The sequence below is a fragment of the Hyaena hyaena genome, unplaced genomic scaffold, assembly GCF_003009895.1.
Source record: "Hyaena hyaena isolate Hyena2069 unplaced genomic scaffold, ASM300989v1 scaffold_228, whole genome shotgun sequence".
NCBI classification, from domain to species: domain Eukaryota; kingdom Metazoa; phylum Chordata; class Mammalia; order Carnivora; family Hyaenidae; genus Hyaena; species Hyaena hyaena.
Genome location: NW_024080860.1, coordinates 1980395 through 1996093, shown reverse-complemented (window position 1 = coordinate 1996093; position 15699 = coordinate 1980395). Strand labels below are relative to the sequence as shown.

The window sequence follows — 15699 nt, the reverse complement described above, 5'->3', positions numbered from 1 at the left end:
CCTGTGGTAGTTCCTTTTTAAAATTTTCTCTGAGAACCTACCAAGATGGCTGCACCACTGTACTTTAACAGCATACCAGGGGTCCCTTTTCTCTGAACCTTTGCCAACACTTGTTACCTCATTTCCCTTCCATAACAGCCATCCTAACAAGTGTGAGGTGATACCTCGTTTTGATTTGCATTTTCCTGATGATGAGTGACGTTGAGCACCTTCTCAATACTTGGTGGCCATCTGTATGTCTTTGGAAAAATGCCTCTTCAGGTCCTTCTGGCCATTAAAATCAAATTATTTGGGTTTTCTCTTTTGCCATTGAGTTTTATGAGTTTCTTGTAAGTTTTGGATATTAACCCCTTATAAGACATATGGTTTACAAAAATCCCAAAGCTCCCACAATGGCATTTTTGTCCATGGATGGCTGCCAGAGTATTGTCACCAAGTAGGGGGAGTGTGAGTAGGGGATCTCCTATTCTGCCATCTTGCTAATGTCATAACAGGGACTTATTTTTAGATTTTCAGTTTCTAGGATCTGGGGATGGAGTGGGAGGAGATGGAAACATGTGCTCGTCTGCCACGTGGATCCAGTCCCCATATTGTTTGCATATGTCCCCTACTCCCCGCTGCCACACCCCAGCACCTCTTACATACCGCACCAGAGGAAATTTTTCAAATTCAGACCCATCCAGGGCATTCCAAGTCCTTCAGTGGCTCCCCACTGATCCATGATAAGATCCACATCTAGCCTGGCAGGCACCTACTGTTTCCTTTTTCTTGGCTCCTCCCCTTCCTCCAACCTTTGGGCCACCTGTAATTGCGCTTGCTGTGGGCTGGCTCTTACCTTCCAGGATGCAGGTGGCTGGCCTTTTTTAGGACTGGGGTTGGGTGATCCGCTGGGTTCCCATAGCTCCCTGTGCGCATCCTTTGGTTGCACCTGTGACCATGTGTTGCTGTGGGTTTTAATTACTTCCTTTAAAAAAATTTTTTTAATGTTTATTTTTATTTTTGAGAGAGAGGGAGAGAGACAGAGTGTGAGCAGGGGAGGGGCAGGGAGAGAGGGAGACACAGAATGCGAAGCAGGCTACAGGCTCTGAGCTGTCAGCACAGAGCCTGACATGCGGCTTGAACCCACAAACCACGAGATCATGACCTGAGCCGAAGTTGGACACTTAACGGACTGAGCCACCCAGGCGCCCCTCAATCACTTCCTTCTTAGTCTTCCTCACCACAGTGGGATTTTCTCGCTGGCAGGGGTTGATTCCGAGTGCCTGATGACCGGTATGATGCCAGGGCTTGGTGGGCAAGGGGTATGGCTACTCTCCCCTACCCTTAGACCTAGTCCAGGGGTCTCAGTGGGCCCCTTATCCCTCAGCCTTGTGGAAGGGCCCCTCCTCGGCCAGCATGGCCTTTCGACCCGCAGTCAGCGCCTCAGGAATAAGGTCATGACTGTTGCTCTCCCCACAGACACTGGTGCCATCACACAGTGACGCGGACGGTGTCCTGCCAGGTGCAGAACGGCTCGGAGACAGTGGTCCAGCGCGTGTACCAGAGCTGCCGGTGGCCTGGGCCCTGTGCCAACCTTGTGAGGTAAAGGCTGCAGGGCTGGCTAGCTCTGCCCTTCCTTTCTGTTCCTTTGGATGAATCCAATCCCAGTACAAGCCTCTGGGGAGAGGGGGTTGACACATGGAAACGAGAACTGAGCATGCATTTATGGAGCACCTTTTGTGGACAGAGCATGGGGGGGGTGTGTGTGGGCCAGATGAAAGAGACATGCTTCCTACCCTGAAAGAACTTCATAATCCAGTGGGCATCTGATGGGTGGAGAGGACTGAAGGACGCAGAAGGGCTGGTGAGACCCTTCTCAGCCCCGCCCCTCCCGGCCCTGCCCCTCACTGCCCCATCTTTCTCAGCCCTGCCCCTCACTGCCCCGCCTCTTCTCAGCTCTGCCCCTCACAGCCCCATCTTTCTCAGCCCTGCCCCTCTTAGCCCTACCCCTGTTCTGGCTCCGGCTTCTTTCACTCTCCTCTCCAAACCTGTCCAAACCTGTCCACACCTGTCCAGCTCTGTGTTTCTGCCTCAAAGACCCTTTGCCCCTCTCTGCCTGGGACCACCTTATTCAAATTCCAAATCTCTTCCCAAATGAATAAACAAACAAAAAAAACACCAGGAACAGACTCATAAATACAGAGAATCAAGATATATATATATATATATTTAGCACTTCTACATGTTCAAAAATTTTTTAAGTGTATTTATTTATTTATTGAGAAAGAAAGAGACAGCATGAGTGGGGGTGGGGCAGAGGGAGAGAATCCCATGCAGGCTCCACACTGTCAGTACAGAGCCCAACTCGGGCTTGAGCTCACAAAACTGTGAGATTATGACCTGAGCCAAAATTGAGAGTTGGATACTTTTACACGTTTTTTAAAAACATGCCTATTTTATTTATTTACTTAAAAAATTTTTATAAATATTGAATTTATTTTTGAGAGAGAGAGAGAGAGGCAGAGCGTGAGTGGGGGAGGGGAAGAGGGTGAAGGAGATACAGAATCTGATGCAGGCTGTAGGCTCTGAGCTGTCAGCACAGAGCCCGATGCAGGGCTCGAACCCACGAACCATGAGATCATGACCTGAGCCGAAGTTGGACCCTAAACTGACTGAGCCACCCTGGTGTCCCTATTTTCATAATTTAAAAATTTTTTCATAATGTTTTAATAGTAGAGGTCCTTAGTTTGGGGTCCACATTATACACAAGTATGTTTATAATTATTCCTTCTATAAACGGAATGGCTAAGTAAATGGATACGTCCATTTTATTTTATTTTGTATCTGGGGGCGCAGAGGGAGGGAGAATCTTACGCAGGCTCCACACTCAGCATGGAGCTGGACGTGGGGGTTGATCCCATGATCCTGGGATCATGATCCGAGTGGAAATCAAGAGTCAGACGCTCAACCAACTGAGCCACCCAGGCACCCAGATATGTCCATTTTAAATTTTAAGAGAAAGGTTTGCTTTTAACTGCTATGCTGGAGGGATGGCCAGTGGATCATAAATGAAGAAAAAGATGCTGACCCCCCACCTTCCTTTCTGCACAGAGACCCCCCCCTCCAACTCCCCTGGGCCCCCCGGAGCTGAATTCCTAGGCCTTCCTTGCCTTTCTCATCAGCAGGAAGCCTCAGATGGCCAGGGCGCTACCTCTTGATCCTAGGAGCATCTTCTGGGAGAAGGGTCTTTGGAGTCTGGTCTGTAAGTGACCCCAACAGGGTGGACTTCAGCTCTCCGCTCAGGGTGAGGAGTGGGTGCCCCACCCTTCAAACTGGAAGGTTGGCCCCTGGGAAGCAAGGCTACACCCCCCTCAGTTCAAACGCCTCCATCTTGCTTTTTGCAAGGGGGAGCCAAGCTTGGAAACAGCTCTTTCCAAGAGATGGAATTTGGGGCGCCTGGGCGGCTCAGTCGGTTAAACGTCCAACTTCAGCTCAAGTCATGAGCTCACAGTTTGTGGGTCCGGGCCCCACGTCGGGGTTCTAAGATCTTGTGTTTCATCAGTTCACATGTTCGTGTGGAACTGACCGAGCACCTAAGAGCAGGCACTAGTGTGCAAAAAACATGGCTGCCTGCCCCCTCTCACAGAATGTATGTGTGTGCGAGGGGGGCACTGTACGATGAGCGACCGTCAAAGACTCACAGCAACGGTGTCCCTGATATGAGACCTGGTCCTGGGGTTTCCCTGAGGGAATGACATTGGAGCAGAGATCTCGGGTATGAGAGGATTTCACTAGGGGACTGGTGTAGGGGTGTGGGGAGGAGATAGTCTGGGAGGGGCGAAAGGGGGCACCTTCTACAGCTTAGCTCCGCAGTGAGGGGCTAAGTGCTGAGACTTCCCTGCGAGAGGAAGGCAGAGGGGACGGGACGAGCCAGGCCTCTCCTCTCTGTGCCTCAGCTTCCCTTCCTGGGAAATAAGGACATAACCCCTGTCTTGCTTTGGGGTGGAAATCAGACCCCTGGCTGTGCCTTGATCTTTGCAGCAGGAAGTCAGGCCTTATTGGTGCTGCCCGCATGCCCTTCTGAGGCCCCCCGGGGCAGCCGCTGGGGGTAGGGTGTAGGGGGGGTGGGCAGGCACGGGGGCAGGACGGTGGGGGGTTAAGTTACCCTCAGCCTGGCTTCCCTGCCCTGGCTGTCCCCCTGGCCCCGCAGAGTTCTTTGATGGCATTAGAGCCAACCTTTTCCAGATGTGCTGAGCGGAGAGGTTTGCTGGAATTCTCCAGGGCTTCTTCTGCCTCCTCCATCCCCCTCCGCCAGACAGACGGCCCCCTGCCAGCCGGCCTCCCCCCTCTGGTTGGGTTGCCTGCTGCCTGCTAGGCCGCGTGAAGTCCTGGACTTAGTACTCTCTTAAAACATGGCCTCTCTTTCCTGCCTCTCGTCGTCAGCCAGCCTGTGCGGACGGAGAGGCTCGGCGAGGCTGACCCCCGCGGCGCGGCCGCCTGTCTGGGCTGCGTTCCCCTCCCCCGCAGTGACTCCCTAGTGGACTGTGGGCCTGGGCTGTCGTGGGAGGCAAGGCCTGGGCAGAAGACACTGCCCGCTGGGCCCGCCGTCCCTGGCGTCTGGCACTTAAGAATGACTGGCTTGGATCTGGAGGAGGCCAGGGGCTGGAAGCCCCCTCCCCCTGCCTCGGAACTGCTGTGGGACAGCCCCTTCCCTCCCACTAGCCCCGCTGCTATTAATCAAGAGATTAATAATCTACTGCCTCCCTTTCTGAAACCCCCGTTTCCTGTTGAGTCTCCAGCCTGTCTCGGTACCTCCCAGTCTGGTGCTCCTCGTGGTGGTCCCTGGTGAGGAAGTGGGGCCAGGGCAGGAGTCTGCAGCTCAAGTGCCCAGAGTGTGGGGGGGCTCCGGTGCCCCCATGTGAGGCCTCGGGGCTGGCGGTGCCCAGACAGTAGCCCTGTGCTGGCACTCACTGAGGGACTTCCCGATGCTTTGGGGGCCCCTCCAATCTTTGGAGGCCAAAGAGCCATGGCCTCCACTTACACACCTCCAGTGTCAGGCACCTCACCCCTCCTGGGATCCCGTTCTTCAAACGCCATTTCATGGGACCTTGTGCACCCAGGGCCACCTTTGGGGAAACACAGGACACACCTGTACCCTTTCTGGGGCTCAGTCATTGAGTGGCTGTAGGGCTTTGGGAGGCTGCTTAGAGAAGTTCATGACGTCAGCCCTCTGTAGTTGCTGAGAGGGTCTTGGGGGACCCCCTTCCATCTGCTGACAGTGGGGGCGGCTTCCTTGCATTGCTGACCGGATAAGAACATGCAGCCATAGGTGGGGGCTCTGTAGAAGGCAGATCTGACCACCACACTCTTCGGTGCCACAGCCTCTGGGTGGCCTCCTCATATGGTCTCCTGGAGGTTGCACAGGCTGACTGCTGAGGGCCGGGAAAACCACATCAAGGCTTCTGTTTATTTTTTAATCTATAACGTAAGAGTAAAACTAAGCTCTACTGATTTGTTAATATATGCAAAGGCAGCAAATAATACGCATGTATATACATGTGTAAATTAATATGTGTGTATATATATTAAAAATTTTTTTACTGTTTATTTATTTTTGGGAGAGACAGGCAGAGCATGAGCAGGGGAGGGGCAGAGAGAAATGAAGATACAGAATCCGAAGCAGGCTCCAGGCTCCAGAGCCCGACCTGGGGCTTGAACTCACAAACTGCGAGATCATGACCTGAGCTGACATCGGGCGCTTAACCTAGTGAGCCACCCAGGTGCCCCAGTTAAGATGTGTCTGTTGCAGGCTCAAACATGTTTTGCTGGTCAGGAGATGTTCTGGAAGGCCTGGCGAGCATCAGCCGGGGCAGTCTCCATGAACCCAGGCCACCTTCCTTGCCTGCTCTGGGGGCTTTCATGGCTGCCCTGCCTGTGCCTTGTCTGCTCCCCGAATGCACCAAACCTCACCCCAAACACCCTGCTGGCTCTCCTGGTGCTGGCTGCCTGCTCACCTTCTCAGCTCAGCAGAACTGTTTCAAGTGGCCTAGAACGTAGGGAGACTTTCCCGGCCCTCCTGGTGGAAGCGGCCATGCCCTGCCTCCCCGTCCCTGCCGGCCATCAGTTTCCCGCCATGTCCCCCACCCGACACCCTGAGCCCCTCAGGGGAGCTGCGGTGTCCTGGCTAGCGTTGCAGTTCCCAGCCCGGGGCTCCATCTGGTATACCTTCTGTTGTTTCTTTCATTCCCCCAAGTTTTTTTTATTTATTTATTTTTAAATTTTTATTTATTTCTGAGAGAGTAAGAGAGACAGACAGCGTGAGCAGAGGGGGTCAGAGAGAGAGGGAGTCATGGAATCTGAAACAGGCTCCAGGCTCTGAGCTGTCTGTCAGCACGGAGCCCGACGCGGGGCTCAAACCCACGAACCGCGAGATCATGACCTAAGCTGAAGTCGAACGCTTAATTGACTGAGCCACCCAGGCGCCCCTCATTCCCCCAAGTTTTATTGAGCACACAGGGGGGCGCCTGGGTGGCTTAGTCGGTTAAGCGTCTGACTTTCGCTTAGGTCATGATCTCACGGTTCATGGGTTCGAGCCCCGCGTCAGGCTCTGTGCTGACTGCCAGCTCAGAGCCTGGAGCCTGTTTCAGTCTGTGACTCCCTCTCTCTCTGACCCTCCCCTGCTCACGCTGTCTCTCTCTCTCTCTCCTAGAAATAAAAAAAAAAAAAAAAAAATATTTATTGAGCACACAGGATGTGCCCTGCCCTGAGCTAGGCCTGGGGCGCAGCCAGCAGATTTAGTAGAGGGGACAGGCATCAATGCACGGGCGGTAGTAAGTGTTTGGAAGACAAGTCAGAGTTCTATGACAGTATAAACTGAGGGGACCCAGCCTGCAGTGGGGTGGTTGCGACTGAGGGCAGTCTGGTCAGGGAGGCCCTCTCAGAGGAGGCATCATGTTTGCCCAGCCTCGGGGAGCTGTGCTGGACTTCGTGGGCATCTCGGGCAGAGGGAACAATAGGTGACAAGCCCTGACATGGCGAAGGGCTCTGTGGATTCATGAACTCAAAGGCTGATGCTGCTGAGGGGCCCCGGGGAGGGGGGGGGGGTCAGAGATTGATGAGTGGGGAAGCAGCCAAGGTGGATAGTGGGAAGTCTGCGTGTTCATACTAAGGATTTGGTTGGGCTCTAAAATTAAAGAGGAGCCAGGTAGGGTTATGGAGGAAGCTTGTGCTTTGAAAACTGGAGTTTGTACAGAGGTTGGAGGTTCGGGGGTGGGCGTGAAAGCTGGGCGCGCCCTAGAGGCCATGGCCTCCAGCCTGGAGGGATGATGTAAGGGGGCTGGACTGGGGAGGGTGGGAGGCGAACGGTGTGCAGGTAGGACCCACCTGGTGGAGGTAGAGCTCCTAGAACTCTCTGATGGGAGGGCACAGAGGGGGAGAGTCAAAGTTCCCGTGGATATTTGGAAAACAACCCCTAGGAGAATATGTGTTCTGGAGTTTGACGTGAGGGAAGCCTTAGGAACCACCCATCAGAGGGAGCAAATCCGGAGAGGTCAGAAGTCCCTAAATTTGGGTCATCTTGGGGGAAAAAAAAAAACCCAGAACTGGTGAGGTGGGAAACACCCCATGGACACTCTAAATTCCATTCAGAGAATTCTAAGGCAAGAGGGACCTTTGAGTCTGTTGCACCTCAGCATGGACATCACAGAGGGCTCAGAGAGGCAGGGACTCGCTCAAGGGTCTCAGATGGGCAGAAGTGGGTTGGAATGAACTAGAAACAAAGCAGCCAGGAAACTCCGTGTTTATGTCACCTGACTGCATGTTTGCTCCCCTCGGGCCAAGGCAGCCTGAGCTGTCCTTGCGGGGAGCCACCTCATGCACATCTGCATGGTCTCCTTCCCTGTATCCGAATCTTGGCTGGGCCATCTCACCTCTTGGATGCATCGGGGTGGGAGGTGGGGGGCAGCCAATGAAAAGACTGGCCCTGGGGGGTATACAGTCGGGGGTAGGAGCAGGCTCATCCACGTCCTGAGGGGGCAAGCCGACCGGGGGCTCCACTGCCCACCAGCCGTGCAGGCTCGGGCAAGGACAGTGGCCCCATCCGCAGAATGGGACAGCGATGCTCATAGGAGCAGTGAGGATCCCTGAGTGCCCAGGGGTTCAGCAGATACAACTCCCTTACATCCCTCTTTCTTTTCTGAGCCAATTTTGGCACCTGTAATGTGGGCATGGCTTGCACTTGCTGTGGACCAGGGAGGGGCTTTGCTGCCTCCAGCCCATTTCAGTGGGTGTGTGACCTTGGATGCCTGTTGGCCAGCAGGCTGCGGGAGAACCGTCATGCCACTGAGTCAGACCCCTAGGTGGTCAGCGGGTCCAAAGCGTTGCCACTTTCTACGTGCCGGGCACAGACAAGGTCCTTGCCCTCCAGTAGCCCATGGTGTGGCAGAGACACAGGCATCAATTATGAGTCAGGAATAGTCTGTAACCAGGGGGGAAGGGCTATGAGGGAGGGGCACGGGGAGCCGGCCAGTAGCACCCATCTGCTCAGAGGCCTCAGGAGGGCTTCCTGGAAGAAAGGGCCTGTGAGGTGCCGGTGGAGGGGACGGGCCTTAATTAGGCGAGAAAGAGAGAGGGAGAGAGAGAGAGAGAGAATCCCTTAAGTGATTTGGAAGGCCAGTATGCAGTATGGCTAGAAAGCAGGAACGAGGGGCTAAGGTTCAAGGCCCTGGTGGATGCCAGGCCAGAGCATGCAGGCCCGTGGGCCATGGTGTGGAGTCTGCTCCCCACTCCAGAGGACACCGCAGCACCACAGAGTCAACAGGATGGAGGAGCATGTCCATCTGGGAGAGAATCAGGCCCCGGAGGCGAATCCGGTTCCTCTTCCTCCCGCACCGTCCAGGAGTCGTTAAAGCCTTGGTGGTGGGGGTCACTCCTGGGTCCGTGTGACCCCTGCCCAGGACTGCTACCACCACCTAGATGGTGGGTTGAGCCCTGAGCAGGGTACAACCTCTTCTGGAGAGCCCTAGCCAAGCCAGGTTCTCTCTAGGAGCTCAGTGTCCCCAAGTGAGGCTGACCTCGAGAGGTTCAGTGAAGTCTGTAAACGCTGAGATGATGGCTATTTGTCTTGTTGTGGGGTGGCCTGGGGGCCGTTCTCATTTGAAAGGGATTGCTCCCTGGGGTGAGGGCTGGGGGTAGGGCGGGAGGTCTCTCTGCCCCTTGGGAAGCGTCTCCAAACATGACAGATGATATATTTGCCCCCTGACCTCACAGAGGCGCTCAGGACTGTTGTGTGTGTCTGTTTGCACTTTTGTTGATGGACTGACTTTTGACAAAGAGTGATTATGTCTCGTTAAGGTGTACGCCGTGGTGCTATGGTGTATATACACATTGGGAAATGATCACTACAGTCAAACTACTGAACACAATCCCGCAGTTACCGCGTGTGTGTGGTGAGAGCCTTGGCATCACTCTCCTAGCGAATTTCAGCTGTAGGATGCATTAGTATTATTATTTAGGTTAATTCTTTTTAAGGTTTATTCGTTTGTTTTTGAGGGAGAGAAAGAGCACATGCAAGGGGCAGAGAGAGAAAGGGAGAGAGAGAATCCCAAGCAGGCTCCAAGCTGTCAGTGCAGAGCCCCATGTGGGACTCAAACTCACAAACTGAGATCACGACCTGAGCCGAAATCAAGAGTCAGATGCTTAACTGACTGAGCCCCCCGGGCGCCCCTGAACTCCACTCTTTTGATGATGTAGTTCCATATATGAGAACATGCAATTATGTCTGCTTTATTTCACTTAGTGTAATCTCCTGCAGGTTCATCCATGGTGTCTTCTTTTTTTTGCGGCTGAAAAATATTCCATTGTGTGTGTGTGTGTGTGTGTGTGTGTGTGTGTGTGTGTATCATTTCTTTATCCTTCGTCTGTTGATGGACCCGCTAGTTGTTTCTGTGTCTTTGTTATTTTTAGTGCTGCCATGGACGTGAGGATGCAGATTTCTCTTCCAGATACTAATCCGATCTCCTTTGGCTAAATACCCAAAGTGGGAAGTGGGATTGCCGGATCACGTGATAATTTTATTTTTAATAATTTGAGGATCTCCATACTGTTTTCCACAGTGGCTGCACCAATTTAAATTCTCACCAACCGTACACGAGGGGTCCCTTCCCCATGTCCTCATCAACACTTAGTATCTTGTCTGGTTTTTTTTTAAGGCAGGGGGGAGAGAGGGGCAGAGGGAGAAATGGAGATAGAGAATCTTTTCTTTAAGGCTTATTTATCTGAGAAAGAGAGAAAGCACAAGTAGGGGACATTTATTTAATAGACACTTCTTGAGTTTGGGAAGTCCACGACCAAGGTTATGGAGCAGAGGAGATCAGCGCTGAACTGGGAGGCTGTGTAAAGGAAACCTACCCTCACCCAATGCAGGTGAGCCACGTCTAGTCTGGTAAAGGCCTGAATAGAACACAAAGGTAGCAGAGGGGCCCATTTACTCTCTTCTGGAGTGGGGACATCCATCCACTCCTGCCCTTGCACTTCAGTGCTCCTGGTTCTTGAATCTCGGTACTTGAACTAGGACTTACCCCATCAGTCCCCTGGGCCTCCCTGGGAGCCATACCACATGCTCTGCTGGGCCCGCAGCTTGCAGATGGCAGATGTTGGGACTGCTCAGCCTCCATCACTGCATGAGCCAATTCTTATAGATAAATCTCTTTCTACAGATCTCCATGTAGTCCAGAGGTTCAGCCCTCTGGAGAGCCCTGACTAATGCAGCCACTGTTTATAAGTATAGTCATGGTCGTGAGGCTATTCCTTTTCACTTGCCCGTCCAGTCCCTGAAGCCCTCCCAAACACAACCTCATCTGCTTCATCTACGACAGTCACATCAATAAATAACTGATAGAGGCGCCTGGGGGGCTCAGTCAGTTGGGCGTCCGACTTCTGCTCAGGTCATAATCTCAGGGTTGGTGAGTTCGAGCCCCGCATTGGGCTCTGTGCTGACAGCTCAGAGCCTGGAGCCTGCTTCAGATTCTGTGTCTCCCTCTCTCTCTGCCCCTCCCCCCTTTCAAAAATAAACCAAAAAAATTTTAAGAAGAAAAATAAAATAAATAACTGATAAAGGGAAGCGCAAATCGAAGCCACACTGAGATTTCACCTCACACCTGTTAAGATGGTTACTATCAATAAGACAAGAGATCATAGGGGGCGCCTGGGGGGCTCAGTCGGTTAAGCATCTGACTTTTGATTTTGGCTCAGGTCGTGAACCCTGGCTTGCAGGATTGAGCCCAGATTTGGGCTCCACACTGGGCATGGAGTCTACTTAAGATTCTCTCTTTCCTTCTACCTTTCTCCCCTGCTTGTACTCTCTCTCTCTCTCAAATAAATAAATATATTATAAAACGTTATTAAGCTAAAAGCTAGATTTATCTATTTGACTGCATGTGAATTATACTTTAATAAAAAATTCCATTCTAATGTAAGGCATGAACTCACTGCTTCGTTTCCAAGCCCTTAGCGCTGCCCGTGGTTGTAGGGTCACGTGTGTGGTGGTTACGTGGCAGAGAGGAGCCATGCCTGCCTTCTTCGTGCTCGCACTCCCATTGTCTGGCACATGGCAGGCTCTCAGCATGTACCTGCTGAGTGCACGGAGGAGTGTCGGGTTCAAACCAATCTCTGAACAGGTTGCTGTGGGAGGTCTCAGGAGGGAGCCTGTGGACGCTGGCCAGGAGTGGGTGTTTCACAGAGGAGGACAGGACATTTGAGGCATACCCTGAAAGTTCTTGGGAATTTATCTCAGGCAGAGTAAAGAAGGAAGGGCAGGTAGGTAGAGGAGCCCGCATGTGCAAAGGCCCAGAGGCAGGAAGAGGAAGTTGTGCAATGGTGGGAGGAGCCTTGGCTGGTGGTGGCAGGAAGAAGGGAGCATACAAGGTAGGCAGCTTAAAGAGCTTAGTCTGTGGGAGCCATGGAAGTTTTGAGAGAGGGCAGTCACAAAATTGGATCTGCGTTTTAGAAAGATCACTGGGTTTGCAGAGTGGACCCCAGCGGAAGGACTGGGGGTACTTCATGAAGCATAGGAGGGTGAAGCCCAGCCTGGGGCCAGGCTGCAAACACTGCCTGCTACCTGGGACATTCAGGTGGGACCCCAGGGGGCTGCCAAGCTGAGCCCTGGCCCTCTGGGCTGGTGAAGCGGCGCCACCTACTGGTGCTCCTGGACTTCACAGGCCGTCTGGTTCCTTCTGGTCTGAGTGGGGAGGGCAGAAAGACACCATCTCGAGGGGCCGAGCTTTCGCTCTGGTTCAGAGCCTGAGATCAGGATCTGGTGCAGATTGAGGGAGGAACAATGTTCCCTTGAACGAACACGAATTAGTATTGGTGGGTTCTGCTGATTCTGCCTGGGTTTGGATCCTAGTTGCATGGCCTTGTAGCAGTGTGACCTTGAGAAAGTTACTTAACTTCTCTGTGCCTCAGTTTCCTCCTCTGTAAATTAGGATTAGTATTAGTATCCACCCGTTAGAATCGTTATGAGCTAGCAAACGTAAAACACTCAGAGCAGTGACTGGCGCGTGGCGAACACTCCAAGCTCTTATGAGATTTATTCTTGTTTTATCATCATCATCATCTTCATTCGAGGCATGGACTGAGGGATGCCTGGGGCATTTGGATGGCTCACAGGCTGGAGGATGGAATAGTATTCCGTTGTGTATATTTACACCACAGGGCAAGGGCCGGCACCCATGGCTAAGCAGGGCTCTCCTGACCGCAGAGGGGAAGGCCGAAGGGCGTGGGCCAGTAGAAATGAGGTCAGATGTGCACAGAGTCTGTCTGTGCACCCTTCCTGCCCTGGGCGCGTTGCATGTGCACCCTCCCATAGAGCCCCGCATCCTGGTCTCCGCGATGTTCTCATAAGGACTGTGTGCAACTCCGTATCATGAGTTGGGGGTCGGAGCCCGAAGCCCGGGTCTTGTGTCCCCACTGCCCAGGGCTCCATCTACCCCATCCATGGCGCTGAGGTTATGGGAAGCACCCTGTTTGGGGCATCCGCTGCACTTGGCTGGATGCAGGCAGCAAGTAACTTGACCCTTTCCCTGCCCTGCACGTCTGCCCCGGGGAGCAGGGCGGGGGGGTTTCCAGAGCTCTGCGGGTCCCTCTCAGCAGGAGCACCAGTCTTGTTCCAGGAATTAATTTAAAAACTGGCATCTTTTACCTAAATTCAAGCTTCCTCCCTCTCCTGGCTGGGCCAAGCATCAAGCTGGGAGAGGCACGGCAGGAAGGCGATGTGAGGGTGTGAGCGTGGGAACGAGTGCAGGGGAGTGTTGAGTGTTTGAAAGCATGTGAGTGCGTGTGCATGTGAGAGAGAGGGTGTGTGTGTGTGCCTGTGTGTGTTTATTATAACCTACAGCCACCACCCCCATGTGGCAGTGTTTCCAGGAGGCAGTTGTGAGCCCAGAGGTCTGGATCTGCCGTCCTGCTCCCAGTGTGCAGACTCCTGGCCCCACATCGAAGCTTCTGCCCCTGGCTGCACACAGCCTCACCCCTTCCGTCTCCAGCGGGAAGCTGGCTTGCCAGAATGTTTGTGAAACATGAGCGAGAGGAATTGTTGTTGTTGTTGTTGTTGTTTTAAAGAGAAATTAGTGTAACAGGATTGTTCAGACTTAGTGCAGTATTTCTGAAATTTGAGACGTGACTCGTGTGTTTTCCTGTCAACGGGGCATCTCGAAACGTCACGCCTGCTGCTAGCAATTAATTCATAATTTTCCCATTCACCGATTAAGTCACTTGGTATCCTCAGATTCAGATTTTGTGAAGTCATGTAGCTCTGTTTTCAAGAGGAAGTTGTGCAAACAAGATCAAGTGGCAAAGTTATGATGATGCATAGAAGTCGAATAGTAAAGCCAAATTTATCCCGTTTGTGAAATTGGGGTGTGTGTGCCATATTGTGTTAGTTTCAGGTGTATAGTATTTGATTTGATATTTGTGTATGTTGCAAAATGATCACCACGATAATTCTAGCGAACATCTGTCACCACATACAGCTACAAAAATTATTTTTCTTGTTCTTTTTTTAAGTTTATTTATTTATTTTGAGAGAGGGGAAGGGGCAAAGAGAGAGGGAGAGAAAGAGAATCTTAAGCAGGCTCCACGCTCAGCTCTCGCATGAACTGTGAGATCACGATCTGAGCCAAAATCAAGAGTCGGACGCTTAACCGACTGAGCTACCCAGGTGCCCCTGGCATTAACTTTTTAAAAGAACAGATGAAAGAATAGACTTCTCCCCTTCCCCACTAAAGAACATTTGGCAATGTCTGGAGACATTTTTTTCAGTGTTATTTAGTTTTGAGAGACAGCGAGTGGGGGAGAGGCAGACAGAGAAGGAGGGAGACAGAGAATCCCAAGCAGGTTCTGGACCATCAGTGCAGAGCCTGACGTGGGGCTTGAACTCATGAACCGTGAGATCATGACCTGAGCTGAAATCAAGAGTTGAACCCTTAACCAACTGAGCCAGCCAGGCGCCCCTGTTCCTTGCTTTTTGAAGACAGCCTTTGTTCATATCTTTTATGTCTCCGAGTTTTGCAAAACAGTATCAAGCTTATTTGCAAGAAAAAGTTCACAACTGTAGGTGTGTGAACCCACAGCACTTTGCTGGAGGTTTTTAGGACTGCGAGGGCCCCACAACTGGATCGCAGGTTTTCATTGACATGTGTTTCGTCCGCTGGGCTGTGATTTCCTCGAGGCTGGGACTCAGTTTGATCGGTCTGTGACCACAGGACTCTTGTGTAGTTGGCGCTCACATGTATTCGTTGGATAAATCAACCAAAGAAACGACTGGAAAAAAGCGTTGGAATTCAGTGACTTTTGGGTGGTTAGAAGCTGTGCACGTTCTGATGATGTTTTTCTTTCCCTTGTTCATGATCTCGGTCGGTGTCTTAGCTCAGGCTGCCGCAGCAGAGCAGCACAGGCCGGGTGGTTTCAACAACAGAAATGTGTTTTCTCAGATGGCCACCTTCTCGCCGCGTCCTCACACGGCCTTGCCTGAGTGTGTTCACGAGCACAGAGATCTCTCTCTCTGTCCTCCTCTTCTCATTAGGCCACCAGTTCTGATGAATTAGGGCCCCATCCTAATGACCTCATTTAACTGTAATTACCTCCCAAAGACTTTATATGCAAATACAGTCATGCGGTGGGGTGGGTGGGGCTTCGGCTCTGGGAACACAGCTCAGTCCATGGCTGACATTTTCCCACTCTAGGTGGCCACGCTTGGAGACCTGCAGGAAGGCAGAGCTGGGAGGGACTCTATAATGCACCCAGCACAGAGAGGGGTGGTCACTTACCCAGGGCCACACAGCCAGTGGGCACAGGGTGGGGATGATGGGCTCCATTACCCAGGCGGCTCCCAGGGCCCTGAGGCCGGAGCCGAGGAGGGCAGGTGGACGGGTGGGACGCTCACACTCTCCTGATGCTGCCCTTGTGTTAGTTACAGGACTCTGATCAGACCCACATACCGAGTGTCCTACCGCACGGTGACGGCACTGGAGTGGAGGTGCTGCCCAGGCTTTACCGGGAGCAACTGTGATGAGGGTGAGTCTGCCAGGGTGTGGGGGGTAGGGGTCAAGGCTGAATGGCTGGGGGGCACTGGGGGCAGGGGGACGGGGCACTGGCTGGGCTGGGCTGTGGAGTCTCTGGGTGCCCTGCCGGTGGGCACTGAGATGGGGTCCCTGTGTGCCCCGG

At 52.7% G+C, this 15699-nt stretch overlaps 1 protein-coding gene across 2 annotated transcripts in view; it reads left to right on the top strand.

The window, feature by feature from the left end:
* COL26A1 (collagen type XXVI alpha 1 chain) overlaps positions 1-15699 on the top strand; it is a 154513-nt gene that overhangs the window by 46574 nt on the left and 92240 nt on the right. Inside the window, exons 2-3 of one of the 2 annotated variants that reach the window (XM_039243456.1) lie at positions 1459-1581; positions 15452-15549. In XM_039243456.1, the coding sequence (XP_039099387.1) occupies positions 1459-1581; positions 15452-15549 (221 nt within the window). Of the gene's footprint in view, positions 1-1458; positions 1582-15445; positions 15550-15699 lie in introns of both variants that reach the window. The other variant, XM_039243455.1, reaches the window with a different exon arrangement.